The sequence below is a fragment of the Coloeus monedula genome, assembly GCF_965178545.1.
Source record: "Coloeus monedula genome assembly, chromosome: 1".
Classification (NCBI taxonomy): domain Eukaryota; kingdom Metazoa; phylum Chordata; class Aves; order Passeriformes; family Corvidae; genus Coloeus; species Coloeus monedula.
In genome coordinates this window covers 41,980,808-42,002,347 of record NC_138781.1, presented here as the reverse complement: position 1 = coordinate 42,002,347, position 21,540 = coordinate 41,980,808, and the positions used below count along the sequence as shown (strand labels likewise).

The 21,540-nt window shown below is 37.3% G+C and overlaps 1 protein-coding gene across 1 annotated transcript in view; it reads right to left on the bottom strand.

Moving 5' to 3' along the window:
* Positions 1-773: 773 nt before the first annotated feature.
* STT3B (STT3 oligosaccharyltransferase complex catalytic subunit B) overlaps positions 774-21,540 on the bottom strand; it is a 51,268-nt gene continuing 30,501 nt past the window's right edge. Inside the window, exons 6-16 of the mRNA XM_082296536.1 lie at positions 17,437-17,535; positions 15,766-15,912; positions 13,746-13,794; positions 11,973-12,127; positions 10,116-10,327; positions 9,838-10,025; positions 9,150-9,321; positions 6,654-6,827; positions 5,564-5,677; positions 4,358-4,570; positions 774-2,415 (exon numbers count right to left, since the gene is read on the bottom strand). Of these exons, the coding sequence (XP_082152662.1) occupies positions 2,335-2,415; positions 4,358-4,570; positions 5,564-5,677; positions 6,654-6,827; positions 9,150-9,321; positions 9,838-10,025; positions 10,116-10,327; positions 11,973-12,127; positions 13,746-13,794; positions 15,766-15,912; positions 17,437-17,535 (1,604 nt within the window). The 3' untranslated portion in view covers positions 774-2,334. The remainder of the gene's footprint in view (positions 2,416-4,357; positions 4,571-5,563; positions 5,678-6,653; positions 6,828-9,149; positions 9,322-9,837; positions 10,026-10,115; positions 10,328-11,972; positions 12,128-13,745; positions 13,795-15,765; positions 15,913-17,436; positions 17,536-21,540) is intronic.

The following is a 21,540-nucleotide window of genomic DNA, read 5'->3' as shown; positions in this document are numbered from 1 at the left end:
CGGTTCTTCTTTGTAATGTTGCTTTTTCTAAGTAGATGCCTCAGTGACTCCAACTTTTTTTTCATTTTAACTGGCAGAATCCTTGAAGTCATGTTAGATTTAAGAAAAAAATAAAGCTCGGGTAAGTAGTAGGCAGCTTTAGGTGCAGGGTGGCTGGGATGCCTGCAGTTGGCTTATTTTTATTTCACATGCCTCAGATTCAGTTATTTCTGCTGTTAAAGAGAACGCTGTCACCTAAGGCTGAAAACAGTCTGTCCAACTGCAAAGGTACCTACAGAGGGGAAGGCAGTCTTGTATTTCCTTTTTGAAAACAAGACTGAGGTACTGCCACGCCACAGTCTGACTGGCAGCATCTGTCCTGCTGCCTTTCAGGTGTTCTTCCAAGCGTTAGATCCCTTATTTCCTACCAGTGGTCAGGATGCAGATTGGCTTGGAAGCAGCAAGACGCTAGAAATCATACATCATATAATCAATCAGCCCTTCTGCTGGTGGGTGAGCAGCTGTAGCAGCTTGAGGAGCTCCAGATGCTGGAAGGAGTTGCTGCAACATGTGTGGTTGGGAAGGAAGGTTGCTCTTCCCTGGAAATATGACAGCCACCTTCATTTAATCACAGCAGAGGCCCTAGAGTTGGCTTAGTTTAAGCTGTGTGGCTTCATTAGAGCAGCTTGGTGAAGTCAGGAGATTTGCATTACAGAATTCTATGTCTTAATTTATGACTAGGGTTACAAGCAAGAAGTGATCAAGTTAATCACAAGAAAACTGACACAACAGCCTTAACACAAAACTTGAATTAACTTTATTTTCCCCTACAGTTGACAACTGGTCTGCATTGAGCTTTAAAGCAACAAAATAAAATGAAATCTCCAAACGACAGGGGCCAGAAATCCAGATTTAATTACCTTTGTGAAAATGCTGCAGCTGTAGTATTGGTCTGTATAAACCACTGGAGTCAAAAATGAGTTCATAAATCAAAAAAATATTCTACACCTTGGGAAAGAAGTCAGCAGTAACATTCTCACAGAACACTGTAAATTTACATTTTCTTCATGAAAGGTACATACTATTCTGCATTTACATCAAGTTATTGATGCAAGTTTTGTTACTATAAAAAGTTACAACCTGTGGCAGGAAAACAAACTGCAAAAAAACCCTTCCATTGTAATTAAAGAAAAATTTCAAGTTTGTATAAAGTTTCCTTATAGCTGGAAAGTGAACACGTTCAGTCTCCATTTATATTTTAGTGCATTTAATCTGACAGTTTTCACCACTTAAAAAAAACCAAACCAAAACCAGTATAAAAGACAGACAAAGCAAATAGCACTAGAGCAGGAATTTCTTCAATTGATTTAAGCACTCTAAATAAAAATGCAGAGAAACAGATTTCCACAAAAACTTCCACCCTTGCCAGAAAGGCAGTGAGGGGTGAAGAGGTTTGCAAATCTTCTACCTCTGATAGCCACAGAAAAGGGGTTTTGTATACCTGTCAACCTTCTTTTCCCCAATAACCAGGCTATACTTGTTTTACCAATGTAAACATTCACCTAAAATAGTTTAATTTCTGTTCTGAAGCACCATGGTGCTCAGTTGTATGTTATAGCATTCATTACTGTCGTTTCAGATCTTTCAGGAGGTTACAAATTTAGCCCTTGTATCTACGGTGTGCAAGATTTGCCTTGTCTACCTTGTGAAATGACAGTGTAAGGCAGCAATACTGCAATCCCATGTAGAACAAAAGCAGCTTGTCCAATTAATCTGTCCTGTCACCTCTTGTGAAAACTGCAGCTTTGCTTCTTACACTCCAGCTCAAAACCAGCCTGCAGCAGAAGTAAAAGGACATTGAAAGAAACCATTGAAAAATAATCATGGGAGTAAGTTGTTTTGAAAGTTGAATTTAAGAGAGCTCTGCCACCTCTTTCTCGTTGAAAAAGTGTCATTTTCAGATGTCACCATTCCAGTTTTCATACTGCTGCTATTCAGCTGAACAGTGTTCTCCAAAACAGATTGACAAGTATGCATGTGCCAAGGACCAAATTACAGGGTTCTTTGGTAAAGTCAGTCCAAATTCTCAACAGATTTGAAGGATAATATGTACCAATAAAAAAAATGCTGCTAGACTTGGATAGCAGCTCTGTCTTGCTTCACATTACAAATCTAAAACAGCTGTTCTCAATAAGCCAATATTTTTAATCAGACATTGCCTGAAAATTTTGTACAATAATCTGGACCAATGATGGTTCTGTACCCTCATGTTGCTGTGAAACATGATTTGAGCTAAAGGCAAAGACTGGTTATCTCAAGGACAACTGCTTCGTATTAGCAATCAGAACAGTGTGTTTAAACTGTCTTCCTGTTGGGTCTCTTGCCTTTCTTTAAAATTAGTTTATTCTTAATGTAGCCACGCTTCCTTTTGGAGGTCTAAAAAGAAAAACAGAATAACAGGTATTAGTTAATGATTTAGTCTTGACCGCGGTTTAATGATGTGCATTTCAATGCCTGAGCTTTAGACTGATTTTAAAGAGCTTAGATGCTAAACCCTCAACTAGGCATTATCCAGTTATTGTTTTTTATATTGGGATTGTTAATTCCTGCCCAGCACTTTCTTTTGCACAAAATGTGCTTTTGTAAGCCTTGTCTACCAGAGCTGGAGAATTCTTTTCAAAGCACTTGCTGAAGCAGAATTAATAATTAACCAACATGATAAAACTCTAATATGCCCAAAGAGCACAACTGTTGTGTTAGTTTTGTTTGGAAATACCTTCTTGCATCTTTTGCACTATTTGATTCTCTTAAAAGTTAGGTAGAAGTATTTGCTCAAAGCAGCATTTTTCAAAAGAAAAAAACCTGAATAATCCCATTTTAGTCTTCTAAACTCTGCTGTTGGTCTGTAGGCTGCTTAGTTAGCACTTCCTGCACATTCCTTTATCAGCATGTTTTAGATTTTTTTTAAGGTAGTAATGGGGGGAGAACTTTAATGTTGGTCATAGGTAAAATTAACTTCAAATTAGCATACATTCAACACAACTGCCAGGAGGCAGCTCCTACCCTTGCTGCACTTTGCTGTGCTTAGCAGCAGGCTCTATTCTTATTTTTAAAAATTGTATTTAATCAACATAATACCAACAACACTGAGAAAGATACAAACTAATATGTAATACTGAGACACATTGTATCTCTGAGCTTGAGCAATGTCATTCCTAACATGATAGCAGATGGACTGAATTTATAGTAAGGAAGCAACTGCTGAAAAACTGTGGCTACTAAGGAGCCCTTGGAATGTATTTAAGAAATCCTAGCTTGGACATTTGCCCCATGCTCTCCACTGGTTCTCTGATTTCTTAATGGGAAGTAGAGCCTGTTTGTACTGCAACAGTTGGTGGGGGGTCAGAAACTGCATCAACTTTTATGGTCTTTAAACAGAGAATATACACTTCCAAGGCTTAGAGTGGGCTCAGTGCATCTATCATGGATAAATACAGCCTTGCTTGTCACTTAAGATAAAAAGTTGCAGTGTTAAGTGTATGATAGGCACAACAAAGCTTATCATTTCCTTTCACGATATATCTAGCTTCAGTGGCAACCCCCAAATGCATTATTTTACGTACTTCCATCAAATCACAGAAATAAACATCTTTACATTTAGCATTCTCTACTTGCAGAGAATGTTCTATACATGTATTTCCATGACACAGTGTAAGTCTACTGCCTATTCTAATTTAGTTTGTTAGACAGGATTCTGGAGTTCTTTTGCAACATCTATTTGATATAGAAAACAGATGTGAAAGAGAGGGCTGCTAAGAGTCTCCCCAGCTCCCCTGGGAACACACCTTTCTTAATAGGCTGAAGGAGGGCAGCACAACAAACACTTTTAAAACCGTGAAGATGACTTCAGGCAGTAAGCAGACAGACACTAAAGTTCCATCAACAAAAGTTTCATATTTAATTTATTTCATACAAAATTGCCATTTTTAAACTTCTAGGCATCACTACTTTCAAACAAAGTCAGAAAGCAACTTCCACATTTACTTAGTGAGCCATAGTTACTGAAACATGAATTGATGTACTTTAGATAATATACTTCCAGTTACATGAAGACTTAAGAGTTGTAACAGCCAGTGACACACTCTATGTCCAGTTAAGATTCTGCCTAAAAAAAATCTAGCCTTGTGTCTTCACATGCTTTAAAGTTAAGCAGACAGTAAATTAACAATTATTACCAGCAGGCAGGTCTGATATTGGACACTAACATGAACAGTATCCATAACATTCTGGCTAGTGGAAATATATAATTCACCAGCTATGTGATTCACTGTTAAAAATGAACTCCTGACACCTTTCAGTTACTTCACTGGGAACCCACCTTCTTTGACAAATACTTCTGTTTCGGTACAATGTTGGTTACTCTAGGTTTATGATCCAATGTCTCTCTGTTGTCTAGTTGTTTGACCTTGTATATTCTAACAAGCCAGTGCTCTGAGGTAAAGGCTTCCTCCAGATGTTTAAATTTAATGTCTTTGTTGCCTATCTCCGCATTGCGTGTACGGTCAAATCCTGGTGGTGTCCGAAAATCCAGCTATAAAAGTTAAAGTTGCATGTTAGTTTGAGACAAAATCCAGAACACCAATCACTGCAAACTGTGGAACTTCATGCTACAAGGCAGTAGAGCCAAAGTCAAAGGGCAACATTTCTCTTGCATTGGTTACTACTACACAGAAAAAACTCTGAGATCCTAAGGGACAAATTCATTTTTACTCCGACAGGTGTCACAGGAGACAGTACTTAATGTCTCAGCAGAGCTACCTTGTCTGCATTCAGAAACAACTCAAAGAACAGTCTGAGGTGCAGCAGCCTGCAGTGGCTTTTCAGCAGAGCTGCTCCCTTGTGCTCTTGTCTATACTGCAATAATTTGCACTTCCATGGTTTTTCATACAATCCAGAAGTAGTTCACAATTATCAGTTAAATTTGGCCCTGCTGTGTTACAAGTAAGATCCACTGAAAAAAGGATTCTTGTGCTAATACATCAGAAGGATGGGCCCCTAGTGGGGGCAACAAAGGAAGAAAAGGAAAGGAAAAAACCAAACAGGTTTAGCTCCATCCATGTGCTTGATGCTCCCAAAGGAGAGTGACAACTGCTGCCCTTACTATACAATGCAGTGTTGTTTTATACACTGACGTGACTTGGATGGAAATCATGTAGTTTCTGACAGACATTCAACAGTCAATAGTTCCACTTGTGTGTTGCTATTACAACAAACAAATCTAAAGCTCTCCACAATGTCACAGTTAATGCTTTAGTGAGCACACAGCACAGTGCAATAAAGATACTCATCGGGGCAATGTGAAGGACACCAAAAAATGAAGTACAAGTGTAGGTTAACAGCAGAAATGCTTTATGCTAAAGGTTATAAACAGCAGACCATGACTGGATGTGTTTTAATTTGTAAAGCTCATTCTTACTGCAGATTCTGCTACTACATGCAATGCTTAATCTAAAAGATAGAAAATACATCAAAATAACGTTTTCTCACATTTCAGTTAAGATTCAGAAGAAGTTGTAGCACTAACCTGCATCTCTCCAAATCTGTAATAGGACATTTTATACATGAGGCAGTTCAGCAAAGTTGGAGAACCTGCCTTGTCTACCCGGAATTCTCCCTGAGGGGTAAAGTAATCACTTTCCTTTAAAAGAAAAGAAGATACAAAGAGTCAATGCAAACTAAAATCTTACTTAATGGAATTTGTCATTCCTTTCTCCTCAAAAAGACTCCTAAGAATCACAACTGGCTTTCACAGTTTAAAAGCTGATTTAAGGAAAGCTTAAAATGAAAAAGATGGTGCTCATTAAAGGTGAAATAGTTGCAAACTACCTGCTTCTAACCCAGACCCCAATGGATCAATTTTCCTAAATCTGTACTATTGTGCTGCTACAAATTTTGTCACGTCACTGTAAGTGGTTCTGGAAAAGTCATCCCGAACTGTAAAAGTTAGTTGGGCATCTATTCTTCAGAAGGGTGACAAGCACTATATTGTTAATATACGAGATCTGCAGGGTCACTATAAACTTCGTATGTTCTCTGTGTTTAAACAAAAAAATTTTGCCATTTTCATCTCAAGCACAACATGAAAGTATGCACACAGGCTACTCCTTTAAGCCTGTGCTCAATATCTAGGAGTTTTTGTTAGGCTTAAGAAAATATTACTACAGAGTTCTGCAATCTCAGAGGTGTTTGAACATCTTCAACTCTACATGAGTCAATATTAACACTTTCACTTGTCTCCTACTATTACACAGTTTGAAGAAATTTGTAATGCTGACTATTTAAACAGTCTGAACACTTCTACTTTTTCAAGCATGTGATGATGCACAGAGAGACACGCACATAAGAATTATTAAAAAAATCCTATACTTTTGGTATCATGCAAACACATGAGAAGCTTGAGGTTACTGACCTTTCAGAATCAAAAACATTCAAAGAGACTGGGCTACAGGCCACAGCACTCCTACTGTTCTAGAAAAACAACCCCAGCACATTTTTCAAATAAAACAGCAATAAGCAGTAGAGATTTCCCTCCACTGTAGTGACCACTACCAGACAAGTGATAACATAAATAAAAGGGTTTTAAAAAAAAATTATAAAGTAGGGGCTCCACTTACCCGTATATCTTTGGGATGTTCCCCCTCTGCTATTCTCACCATCCACAAGAACTTATTAATATCATCACCAGAGTAGCCAATCACACCACCAAAAATAATCAAAACATAATCCACATCCAGGCTTCTCATGATCTCGTATGCTGCCGACTCATTAGATGACATTGCCTTTCCCACCTGTGTCATTGCAAAAATATCTTAAATATCTGCATAGCTGCCTATTGAACAGCTCCACAGATCAATACAACCAGACCAAAGCCCTGTAATCCTATGACATGAGCTCTAGGATAGCCCTGTTTGAGTAGGGAGGTTGGACCAGGTGACTCACTGTGTTCTCTTCCAGCCTGTGGTTCTGTGATTCTCTAATACCTACTTTACCAACCAAAGCCAACACTTTCATTCTAGATAAAGAAAACCCATTGTGAATATTTAGAAACTCAAAACCTCAACCTAAACTGAAATATTTTCTCCTCTGTAAGAGGAGTGCTGCCTGTTGAAAGGAGTGTTTTGAGTACGAAATGTAGCAACTAGAGTTTTCCTTTTGTAGCACCTGCATATTTTTCAAGTCATAACTGTATTACCAAAAACTTAAGTGTTGCAGAAAATACCTAATTACAAATTACTTTCAAAGCTTTAGACACAGCCTAAAGTGTACAAATTATTTGAAAGGTGATTTTTTTTTTCTTGAGCTCTGTCCTTCATTAATGAAGCAGCCATTGTGCATTGCACTAAGTAGCACACAGGCACCCTCAACACTGAATTCAAGGTAAACCAACACAGAGAAAATGTCAGAATAAAGCTTTTTAGAGCTGTATCCAGCACCTCTTCTACCCTAGTCACTTCAAACACTTAAAGAATTCAGTCATCAACTGGCATTCAGTTCAGCTAGTTTTGTTTGCTCTTGAAGCTCTTGTACTTCAGGCATAGAAACATATTGCTGTAGTCTAAGGCAGTAACTACAATATACATAATATTGCATCTGAATTGGTAACATTCAGCTAAGAATGTAATTACAGAACACTAAGCTTAGGCAGAGCAAGCTGTCAAAAAGACCAAGAACCTCAGCTTCTTGGACATTATCCCAAATAATATGAGGTTATTTGCCAGATTTCCATCTCTGTGCAGGAGGAAATCATCTGGACACATATCCAGGGCACACCTCGTTTAAAGCACCAGTGCAGGTACTGGCCACAACACGCATTTATTGCTTGGGTCCCCCTTTACGGAGTCTTCATTCCAAAACGGAACTTGACAATGCAGCAGTCGTACTCGGGAGAATTCTTTATTGAAAACCATCATTGCCCGTTGCTGCAATGTGTGTGGTTACTGTGCTTATGCAACACAGATGACTTCCAGAGTCTCTATTCACATGATGCACCTTGTCCTGCAAGAAGCTGTGAGTTTGGATGCAGCATCTGCACTTCTACGTCTTGCAGCAGAGGGATGCACACAGAGCTATCAGAGCTGAGTGTCCATTACAACACACAAATGCTGTTGGTCAACAACCAAATCAGAAGTGCCTCAGAGTACATGGCAATGCTTGTTGACTGCCATTAGATTACCATCAGTACAATTTCCCAAGCTTACTTTCAGCCGAATGTGAGTTTCCTTCCTCTGTAAAAAGTGCAGACATGTGAGCCCCTCTTCCCCCAATACACATTGTTTTGGGACTCTGCTCAAAGCACAGCTTTGTTAATTTGTTGGCTTTGTACACAGCTTTTTGGTTGATCTAGTACAGCAGCTGTACTCACTACTGACACAAGACAGAAAGAACACAAGAAACTATCCTAATTTCTTGAGCCCTTCCCCCATTCTGCCCTTGTAGCAAAACACTCTGGGAAGAAATGTGATTGATGATAAACACAAGTTGCCCAAGGTGGTACGCTGTAACCACAGGCAATGCTAACACCTTGCCTTAAGCACATGTATAAAGCTTAAACTTACTCTTCAGAAGTGAAAGAAATTTAATGTCTTGTCTAACTGCAAATTCGAGATGACAGAATTGCATTGTCTGCTACACTTCCACAGCTAGTCATAAATAATCACTGTGATTTCCCAGATGTCTGAAAATTTGTCAATTCACATGGTCAGTTTTCACATGCTATTCAAAAATCCACTCAGCAGTGACACTGCTGAACTGCAAGGATCCTTATTTTGATAGGCCAGTAAAGCAGTGGTACTAGCTGTTACAGCACTAATCCCAAGGGGAACAGTAAGTCTTAGGTTTTGTCTATCCTCCCCCAAAGAAAAGAAGAGAAACTGAAGTGGAAGTGAAGTTTTGGAAGCCCCAAGTAAACAAAATGAAAACTGCGAAGCAAAATCGACCCCCATACTTGAATTATAACAAAAAAAGTATGTTCCTTCCATGTTTTTGTTTCTCACTCTACGCAATTTCTCCTTAACATCGATCACCCTGTCTAAGAGACATCTGCAATTTCATGCTGGACTGCAATGTAAACATTTTTGTGTTTCTGCTCCATAGAAAACAGCCACCCTTACCAAGGCAATGTGGCTGTTGTTCCAAGTGTTGTTATCAACCAGGGTTGTCCGGTTGGCCATTCCTGCTATCTGATAACCATAATCCCACCAGGACATCACTCTGGCGTGCTCGTCTGTGTTCTGTCTGAGCCAGTAATAGGCTTCTCTGAAGTCATCCAGGATATTCCGAGTGCTGGAAAACAGTTAATTTTATTTGCATCAGTACAAATACTACCAACAAATTAACTGCACCATAATAACCCACTGCAGCCTGGGTTCACAAATAAGGGTTTTCTTATGAGTTCAGCTCCCTTTGAGGGATTTTGTCACCAGCAGTCGTAAGTTTGAACCCTCCGACAGCTGAATGTCCACACGCTGAACTGCTTTTGAAGACACGACTGCTTCTGAAGATGTGATAAATGCATTTCCAGTCAAATATATATTCTTAAACAAGTTTTCCCAGTTGACTCCAAAGCTTTTTTTTAACCATCATCTTAATTGGCTTTGGGTAGGATTATTTTTATATACTTCATTAAATATTTCAGAAAATGTATCTTTTTGAAAATTAGAGTATGAATGATTTTTTATTCAGGTCACAATTCCTTTATATAATAAGGAGTGATTTAAAGAAGGCAAAGCAAATTGCTAATACAATGACAGTAAAAAGGCTTTTGCCCTTTAATCACTTCAGACTGTAGACCTTACTTACCCATCATGATTATAGGAGGCGAGAACCACACTGGGGCTGGAGTATGCATTGCTGGTTACCCACGTACAGTGAACAGCAAACATCATCAACAACATCAGCATCAGCATAGTCACAATGTTTTTGATATTGGGACCCAGCCCTTCTTCTGTTTTTTCCTGCTCAGATACATGTTTCCTCACTTTGCCTGCCTAAACAAACACAGATGTATCTGTTATGGCAACTTCTATCATCCTTGACAATGGAACCCAAGTTTTCTAACTCTCGCTTCCTCCCCTCACCTTATCATACAGGTTGCCAGGGTTCCTTTTATCATCCTCATCACTGCTGTCCTCTATTGGTGGATTTTCCCTCTTCATATCATCACCCAAGTAACGCTCAAAGACATTGGAGAAAGCAATTGCTGACAGCATACAGACCACTGGAGTCAAAGTGAGCATCAGGCGAACCATCACTCCAGCAAAGTAAACGGCGCTGATTGCATACAGAGCAACTGCAAGGAAACACATCTCATGGTGACACCGAGAAAGTAATACTCACTCTGACTGCACACGTACATGCTCTCCATAAAACTACTTCTGGAAGTGGGTTGAGCATCTGTGTGTATAAAGACTTGAGTGTGTGTCTTGCATTTCATTGCTTTTTAATTTACAGACATATGGCTGAATGAAAGTTTATCCCTTTGAAGCCCAAAACCCTTCCTGATTCATTTTGACAACTTTTAACAACAACACAACCCCATTTTCAATATTCATTAACAACGTGTCAGAAGATACATTATTAGTGATATTTAATATTACACACCAAAAATACTATTGGAATAATAGGTAACTTCATTTGATTAAAAAAGCCAAACCGTTCTAGACTAAACGAGTTATTAGAACTGGAAAAGCAAAAGAAGTGTTACAATTTCATGGAAATATTAAATTTTGATTTAAGTTAGAGGTGTCTGTGGACAAATTGGGGGCTTGTCTACATTATAATTCTATACAGATGAATAACATGCTATTGTGAGCCCTATTCTGGAGGAAGTTTTCCTGAACAGTATTACTGTCTTCCACAAAACACAAACCAAGATTTTCAGAATACTATGGAACATTAAACACATTCCGTGGAAAGAAAAGAAAACCCCAAACGATCCTGTATACACTGACTGGGAACATCTAATAGCTGTTTCCTTGTGGTGGATTCCTTGTCTGCTACATTTTAACAATAGCCTCTTGTGAAAGATTTGCTACAGAAATTGTCAAAGGACACTGATTTATCAGATTACATCATGCAAATATTTTCTATGTTGTGGTGAGGCAGTATCCATCCTCGCTCATAGGTCTCTTTATGCTGTGTTAAATGGAAGGTGCAGCAGTAGTAGGAGGCTGAAATCAAGCTACCCACCACTGATCTTGACAAACATTTATTGTAAGGCACACAGCACAGAGTACCTCAGAGTAAACATTCCTACTGCCCACACACCTCTTAGGTAGCCTAAGAGGCAGCTATACTAGCCTGGAGCCTTCTGTCTCTGTAAAAGTTTAAGACCTGAGTGATCTTCACTCCTCCATATGGGTTACAACTCCTTACAAGCCTCATTCAAACTCAGAAGATGGTTTTCACAGTACAGCTTTGCACAAAAAAAAAGTTGTTGTCACTGACATAGGGAGACTCCACACTTCCATTTTGGCTGGTGCCTTATCTAGCACTTGTTCCAAAGCAAGTGATTCTGTTCACTAAAATAGCAGAAAACCTGGAAAGCAAAGGCATTTTGAATTATCTGTGATGGGATGAGTGCCAGACGCCTAGAGTGGGACCTTGCCTTTGCACTGAGCTGTTCTCCTGGCTGACCTGTAGTGGAACTGTACCCTGTCAGAACATGAAACTCCAGCTGCAGAACTGAACACAGCAAAGGACTGGATCCCACCTCCTGGGACTACACTCCATCACCATTTCCCCAACCTCTGCATTTTTATAAACTCTTTGAAATACTGCTGAGTGCAGGCAACTCTTAATAACCATCTTCAAACACATCACTTTAAAACCATTTTTTAGAACATGCCACGTATCAGCTTTGAGCAAAGAAAACCAAAGTAGAATAAAGTTGAAGGCAAAATTTTTCAAAATTATTTTAAAATATTTTCTCTTACCAAAGACTCTTTCATCATTGATGTTTTTGATACAGAACCACAGCCCTGCTGGGAAAGTACACACGAGAATATGCAGATCAAAAAAGAAGGAAACCCATGTTGTAGGCTGATGCTCAGACACAGAGGCAATGATCGGGATGTGAATTTTCGCATACCTTTTTTAAAAAAAATTCAGTTCAAATTATTTTGAAAAGGTAAAATTATTAAAACTTGTAAACATTAGGAATTCTGAAATTCATTTCAAAGGAAGCATTTCAATTTTAAATGGCAAGTGCCCTAACCAGAAAAAATCTGATGAAACTGTTACACCAAAAAAGTCCCCAAGCCTTACTGTATCTACAAAGCATTTGGTGTATAGTTATTTAAAACAACAATATACAGGATTATTTCCATACTAATTAAGACAAGGAAAACTACAGATGTTTTATTTGTTTATGGCTAAATATGAAGCCAAAGTCACCAAAATGAAAATACGCAGCTATGGAAGCACCTTTACTACCTTTTTGAAGAGAATCATCAATGTCAGTAAATGTCCTAAATTTTCAACATGTATTTCAAAAACTCTACACAGAATACCTTCATTTAATTAGTAAAGAAAGTTACAGTATTAAATACCAGATCAGTTACTGATGCACCCACATTCTTTCAGATGCTGAAAAAAAATCAGGCCTTGTCTACACTTGGAAACACATGTAATCTAAACAACATGTCAAACACTCAGTGCAGGCAAGGACAAAACTGTGCTCTCTATTACGGGCAAGAATACATATGGACCTATTCTAGGGTGCTACCATGATTGAATGGTGAGGTATCAAACATATGTCCTTTTCTCCACTGAGATCTAGTTCTCATTGAAAACTGTAATTGTGCGTTTTAACACAATATGTTTTTCTAATGTAGACAAGCCCTCAAAAGTTTAGCTTTGTATATACGTGTGTGTGTGTGTGTGTGTATATGTATATATGGACAGGCAAAGAACAACATCTATATATTCCTCAAGTAAACCTGGGGCTTCTTTACTGACATCTGTTCTACTACATTTATTATAGAGCTGGGCCAGAATCCTCTATGAGCTGGGTTTTGGAGCCTGAAAAAGCCTGAATTGCACAAAGTTTGAAGTTCTTCTATCCTTGCTCTTAATCTTAAAAAAAAAAAAAAAAAAAAAAAAAAAAAAAAAATCTACCAACTGAATTTCATCTTAAAATATTTATCTGAGAAAAATACTTCCCATTTTATTCCTATTCTCTAGGCTGACTAAAGAATCCAACATTGTATTTTTAAAGGTTAACTAAAACAAAAGATTAACAAGATTTTTACCTGTGAAAACACACATTAATAAAACAGAATTTTCAGAGTAGACATCATATACACAAAACAGATGTTTGAATGTAATATAGAGGCAACATGCAAGATCATATGTGCAACATTTCATAATTTTGTGCGATGTTGCACAATGACAGTAGTCTAAGGCTCTTGGTAATTTTTAAATGTGTACTCAAGTGTTGGCACAGCTTTCAGTTATTTTATGCTGACATACACATACAGAAAAAAACATATCATTACATATTCAAAGACTTGCAAAGAAGCAAGACATTTCATAGATCAGTTAGTGAAATGGTTGTGAAGATCATGAAACAGCAACTACAAATACTTTCTTCAGATAACTGATTCTCCTTGACTGAAATACTAAATGGATTTGGGGATGAGGAGGGTAAGTGGTTATTAGTTTTCAGTAAAATGCTACCGATATCTAAATCTTATATCCTTACTTACCCAGTGTCCCACAGTGAATAAAATCTGCCACTCCAAGGAGCAATATAACCTGAAAAAAAGAAGGGGGAAGAAAAACCTTTTTGCTGCCTAGGTTTTTAAATGCAATAATTTTTCTACTCCCTCAAGTTATAACACAAACCCAGAGAAATTTTCATTGAACTTGTAAAATATTTGAACCATACCTACTGCATTAGGCAGGCTATAAAATCTACCAACCATGAAGCAAGCTAGTTTAAAACACACTTACAGGATCACATTGTACTTGTTAAGTACAATCTGAGTATCAAGACACGCACACTTCCAAAAGTCAAAGCAATGCAATATTAAATATTTCTCAAAGAATATGACAGATAGCAAACTATACTCTGTGAAGGAGTATGAGAAAAAGAAAACATAATTGATAAGAAAGTATTTCATTTTTCTGAAATGTCAGAGCAGGAAACTGGGAACACTCTATAGCCAAAACACAAACACTAAATGAAACGATGGTTTTCTTTTATTTCTCTCCTGGTGAATCTACATGTGGCATGGAATATAAAAGCTGCTATTAGACATGCTGATAAGCTTTACATACTATTTTGTAAAACAAGGCTTTTAGGTAACTTGAATATGATAAGATGAAAAGAAACAGCATAATTATTAGATGAAAGATAAAAATTATTACTAGAAGTTACTAGATGATTCTTAAATTTTTATTTCCACTTTCCTTGCAACTGTTTCAGCTCCTCCTGAAGACAGATACAGACAAGGTGAAGTAAGAGAAGGTTAAATCCTTTTATTATTACCCAAGTTTTTGTGCATGACTCAGTAAGTCTTCCATCTATCTTACATTCAAAATTAGTATAATCTGACTGAAGGGTTTAGTTTAGTGTCTAATTTAGACATTTAAATACTGTGGTTAATGTTCTAGTACAAGACATATTTTTCCCTTCAGTCCTCAGATGAAAAGCTTGCTCCCAATCCACTGCATGCACATGGAGAAGGAGCTGTCAGCACACAGGGAACTACTGGTTATGATCTTCTCTGGATGTAGACACCATTCACCTGAGGGTGCTGGAAGAGTTGGCCAACATGAGAGCTACCCACCATCGTCACCTGGGTGATAAGGGTGCCCGATGCCTGGAAATTGGCTACTGCTGCACCTCTAGGCAAGGCAGGAAGTCATATGCAGGAAGCTGCAGGCCAGTAACCTGAGCTGCTGAAAAGACCATGGAGCACAGCCTCCTGAAATATATTGATAAATGTTTTTCTGAACCATTTTCCTCATTTCTCATTTATTGCTGCAGGAGAATGGACACGACAAATGGTCCATTATTTGACTGGTTGAAAACTGGCTGTCCTGACAAGCTCAAGGTAGTACACAGTGGATCAGGGTCCAGCTGGTGGCTCATAGAAAGTAAAAATATCCCAGAGGCCAAAAGGAACTGTGCTATATTGAAAAGAGTGGCTGACATCCCCTGTGGCAGGCAGGACTTCAGTCCAAAATCTGAACCCCATTCTTCCAGATGCTGCACCTGCGATACAGGGTCCAGATGTGGGCACCCTCTTCTGCAGGAGGATTATTAAGAAAATCGAGAGAGATCAGAGTGCTGTGAGGTGATCAGGAGCCCAATTTGCACAGCCTATCAGAAGCTCAGGGAACGAGGCCTGCTCCAGCTGATGAAGCAGGGATACCGATCAGTGAGTTCAGAAGATGAAATCAACACTTCCTAGGAACTGCAACAGAATACGTATTTGGCTGCATGCTGAGATTAGAAGCCAATTTTTGTTTTGATATGCCAGTCTGAAAACTTTGCTAAGGACCTGCTCATATGCATGGAAAAGCAAATCAAACCATCATGTTTTAGAAGACTTTGAACAGAGCTGCTAAGAATTCTTCTGGAATAATGGTATCATAAGTAACAAAAATAAAACTGCTATTTAATAGTCTAAAACGTTAAAACAACTGCTTTAGGCGAAACCAAATGTTGATCATCTGGCTTACATGCTCTAAAGGTAGATGAGTTTCACATTTATTTACCTGTGTATGTCAAATAGATGACACTCAGGAATACAGTACCAGCAGCTAATGAGACACCCAAGAAGAACAATGTCTGAAATTCTTGCTTTGTTAATCTGTCTCTCAGATACTGCAAAAACGCATAAGCCTGCAGCAGTGCAAAAACACCTATGGAAAGAGGAAAGTTCTTGTTTAAATGCTCAAAAGCAGTAACAGCTGTTAAAGCAATCAGCATATTTGCCTATATTTGAATTGGAAAACTAAACATAAGGTACACCCTAACATCTAGAAACTAGTATAACATCACTTTCTGACAAATAACCTTTAATACATAATACAGGGATGACACTTTCTTGCAGAAACACAAGCTTCCAATGAGAGAAAATATTCTAAAGGAGAAAATCACCTGAAAACCAGATTGCATTGATTATGACAAAAATACAGGTTAACATACCTAGCTAGATGTGGTGAAAAATTAAGAGATTGAGTTGAGGCAACACACAATGCTAATATAGAAATACATGGAAACTAAGCTACTGAACAACACAGGAGGACTTAATGAAAGAAAAAACCAAACCAACAAGTATTAAGTCAACTGAATTATATAAAGTTAGTGTTGAAACATCAGAATTCACTGGTGAAGCACCTGACACCCTCAAAAAAGCTGTTCAGAGTTTAACATTACACCCAGAACTTGGACATGGTATTTCAGTTATTATTAATTTCAAGATATATAATCAGATCAATTCACTGATGAATCCTTTCAAAAGTGAAAATTCAATGCTAGCTGGCAGAGAAATAAAACAAAACAAGTGTATGGTCTTTCTTCAAATTAACAAAGAATTCAAGGTACACAATGAAATCCACTAGTTTTGAACTCCTAGAGAAAGACAAAAATTTTATTCACTAAATAAATGTAAAGTTCTTCAGAATCCAAATAAGGCTTGGTAATTTTTTTCTTTTTCCATTATGTTCATTCAGTTTGTTGGAAAGAACTCTCCGTTTTGAAAGTATTTTTGTGTTAAATTTTAATGATGGTCTCATCACTGTCTCAAATACATTTCGGTAAGTGACTGAAAGTAAGAAAAAACCTGGGGAAGGTAACAAACTGAACTATATCACACAGACAGTGCATGCAATTAAACTCAGTGTTAGCAGAGGTTACTGCTTCAAGAAATCAAGATGTCTGACTGCCAACAACTACTGAAAAATCAATTTAAAGTAATCAAAAAAACCCAAACAAGACTGAAATCAGTTATTTAAAAACCACCCTCCTGATTAGTAATTTAAGTAGTTTAATCTGCTTTGAAAAATTACAGAAGACTATCAACTCTAAAACCAAATTGCTCACTAAAAGCTCTGTTACCAATAAGGAATGTTTCAATTGTACAATGCTTGATGGCAACATTGTATTGCAAACCAGCAGAGATTATCCATGTGTAAAGTAAGTGCCTGTCAGAATGCTAACTGATCCAGTCTTATGGAAGCATTTTACCACCATTAGCTCACACAAAAAGAGGATAATGTGTCAACTGGAAAGAAAACTTCCCTACAGACACTAAATTGTACCTCTTTCTTTAAGAATTTGCTTTGTTAGCCTGTGTTCTTTTTAACACAAGGAAACAAAGCCGCAAGTTTGAGGTTTTCCTGTGTTAAAGCAGGCTGTTGGATGCAGAAGCTTAATTTTCTTACCTGCAGCTGCCATGTGTTCACTTGTTCTAATTGGCTGAAATCCCACAAAAGGTATCTGCATCGATAATATTAACCCCACAATGTAGAAAGTGCTATATGCTAGGAAAGAAATATGTGAGGAGAGGGGAAGGAAAAGATGGGAACAAAATTAATACAAGTTTGAAAAACCATTGGCTCCACAGCAAAGTCCATCTTCTCCCCGAACTGCAGTGACACCAAAACAGAACTGTACTATGCTAAATATTTCAGCCATTCTAATTACTTTTTTTCTTCTTTGACTAGAATAAAGCTGTCTATTGCATCCAATTTTAGTGGCTGTAGCAGACTATTGTTCTTTCTAATTGCACTGTTTTCTCTCCTCCTAGGAAAATAAGCCATTTACCTAAGATTCTCCAGCTTGAAAAAAGTTTTCTCTTCCCATGTTGTTTTTGAGAGTCATGGACGTGTAAAGAGCTCTCAAATAACAAGTGACAAGGGAAGCTTTCTTCATGAGGAGAAATTGAAGGGACCAGACCTCAAAAAAGCAAAACATTTAAGAGTCTACTACTTATTTAGAAAATGCAAACAGGCAGCGTTGTTCTTTTTTTAACAAGAGCAGAGGGAATGCAAGAAGCTGAACAGCCATAGAATAAGCAATTAATACTAAGCATATCTATTGATAGATCTGTATCAACTCTGGGGATTTATAATCCCCCCAGAAAACAGAGGTCAAGAGCATAATTAATATTAACATTAGTATTAATAACATGAATTCTTATTGCATATGCATTAACATTCATATACATTATTTTGAAAGAGGTTTCGGCCCTCAATATTACAGCGCGAAGAAGAGATGGGAGGGGAAGATAGAAATACTAAATCTGAAAAGCCATAAGGCTGATTACATTTGAAGTAACCAGCCAAATTCAAGTCAAAATGAAGTTCCTCAGTGGCAAACAGCAATAATCCACATTTCAGATTTCTAAGGCTATAGCCTGGATCTTATGACGACATCCCTGTTCTCCTATAATCCCTTACTAATCTCCACGAGATCAGTTCTGGGGGGTGCATCATTGAGCAGTGGTGTCATTTCCACAGCACCTATGTGGTCTCACTGAGGGATTATGCTCCCAGGGTACTGCCTGAGTTCCAAACCAGTCAGAAGTGACAGGGATGGTATTTCCAGGCACTCGGTTTATTATTTCAAGCACCTGTATTGCACAGCTTGGCCTAGCTACTGGTCTATGCCCTCTTAAGTCCCTGAAATACATTTTTCCTGAAGGAAGCTCAATTTTTGAAGAATTCACTACAACATAAATCATTTACTGTACCAAGCAACTGTTACAACACTGCCATCCTGTGGAAGTTCAATGATTGGCATAAATCACTACATTTCACATTTGTTAGACCACTGTAAATCATCATTTTTAACTGCTATACTTGCTATGTGCACTGCCCACCCCCACCCCAATCCTTTACTCCCACTTCTTTCAAAAAGCTACATATTGCCTGGTACTAAAAAGATTTTAAAAAAAAGGCAATTTACACAACACTACAATTTTCCTAGGAACTTAGAAACATCAGGGTGATATATCATCACAAACTTTCACGCTCCTTTATATTCTACAGTTTGCATAGTCTTTGCAAAAACAAGAAGTCATTTTGATTCCTGCATGCGGTTCTTATTGTTTTAACTTTGACCAAGTCCAGAACAAAAACATTCTGACCTACTGTGGACATAGTCATTTTACAAATAATTTAATTTGCTATACACCACACAAACATAGGAAGAACCTACTGAAAAGCTTCTCCAGAGAAGAGAATAATTTCAATTATGGCCACATAATTTCAATTAATGGATTACAATCACCAGAAACAAACACTCAATCTGAAATTTTAGAATACTGAAGTAGTTGATATAAATATATGCCTGTTCACCATTTGAGTGATAAAACCCAAGACATAGAACAAGCAATTATTGAAATTAATTGTTTTAAATTCTGGAAGATCCTCAAGTGTTTTATTAAATATTCTGATAATTATACTGAACCTGAAAAAAATGTATGAAAAAAAAATTGAAGTGTGCAATCATGACAAATCTATACCCTTCCAAGTGTAAAATCATATGGGAAACTAAAGAGACTACAAGTACAATAATAGAAAATAATATCAATGGTTGCTGTATCTGAATAGAGGTTATTCCCCTCTCTGCTAATACACTGGAATTGTAAGCACTTGTTCATAATGATTAAACTAGAGGATCTGAATGAAAGGCACTGGCCATTGTCAAGATGAAAAAATAAAAGCACAGCTTGAGCTTTCAAATATAAGTAGCATCATCACTACTGATGCCAAATGGGTCAGAAGCTATCTGGCTGATAGTCATCTGCCTTCCAGTTCTAAAATATTTTAAAATTGGCAAAACCTTCACATTCTGGAAATTTTTACTCATTACATGATTCTGAATTACACTCCCAGATATATCAATCACGTCCCATTAACCTTCTCCTTGGTATATGAACACCCATATAAAAAATATATACCAGGAAACCACTACTATTTTTAAAAATTTGCTTCTGCCAAATACTGTTCTATACATTTATGTTACGTTGGATCAAACTTAACACAGCCTTTATAAAATGGCTCATGCTAGCTTAAAATAAATTTAAGTCACTGATCTTGAGATTCAAACACCCAAAATTCTCCATAATAGTAAAAAGAATATAGGTTTTACTAGCTATTGTCAGCTGACAATATTTTTCAAAAGTTTTAGCTGCACATGGGTAGTTTTTTAAGAATTACGAGACTGCTGCAGGCACAGTAGCAACTGCATCTCACAGAAACTCCCCAAATATCTTATTTTCCCTGTTGCAAGGAGCTTTTGTAAACTCTTCTCCCTATCTGAATAGTTTGGAGGTGAAGCACACTTGAAGTCCCCCTCAGAAGTGCTTGAACATTCTTACCTGTGTTACAAAAACATCCTGTTAAACAAACCTAGAAATGACATAGTAATGTGAGAGGTACAGACTTCTCTAGGGCTTCCCATGAAAACTTAAATTAAGACAGCAGTTGGCAATGAAACAGCAGAGCAGTTACCACATTTTCATTCTGACAACTCCATGGCAGCACATATCCCTCACTGCTCAAGGGCAGTAACATCTCAAAACACTGTAGCTATTTGCAAAACAAACATCTGCCAAACCCTTTAATTCCTATGAACATGCAATACTATTTTCTCCACATGAGTACAAAGACAAGTTCATTGAAAGATGAAGAAGCAAGAGCAATTAGTCTGTTTCTGGCTACCACACTGCTTCAGGATTTTATAAGTAGCTGATTTAATTTTCTCTTGCCTAATTCATAGAAATCAGAAAATGAAAATATTCAATAAAACAATTTTAAAAGCAAAACAAGATAAATTACTTTCCCCTTAAGTGAGGAAGTAGTTGTTAATGAAGAAGTTAAGTAATACTAACATTAAAAATTAAAGATGGGTTAGGGCTTTTTCTTTCTCTCTTTTTTTTAATTTTAATGAATTTCCAATTCTCAATTCTCAGAATAACAAAGTATGGAAGCAATATTTATAGTTTTGATTAAAAAAAATTCAAAACTTAACTTGAGTAAATTTAGCAATTATTGTGGTATATAATGGTTCACACATAGGTACATGAAGTAATTTCTCTAGCAGGCATTAAAAAAAGCATTAAAATAATTAAAAATACACAGATAAAACAGTATTGAAATGAGTAATGGAAATATATTTACAAATAAGAAACGCCTTGTGATTATGCTTCAGCTTACATTATGTTCTTCAACTACCTATTGCAAAGGCTTCACATTAAAAACGTTCCAGCTAACTTATAAATTTCTGAATACCTGAACTGCTTACCAATTATTTCATTCACACAACTACATCATGGCTTACTGATTTTATTGGTGAAGTGTCTGTAAAAACAGATTACAGAGTATTTAAATGTAAGAAAATAAATTCAAAAGTTAGGCTCCTAGGATCCCTATTCACACATTCCTGAAACTGAAAGGAAGGCTGACCAATTAATCCAGTAAAATTTTAAGGATTCCCACGGAGTGGACAGACTCTTACTGTGCACGCCTTGTCTCAGTGAT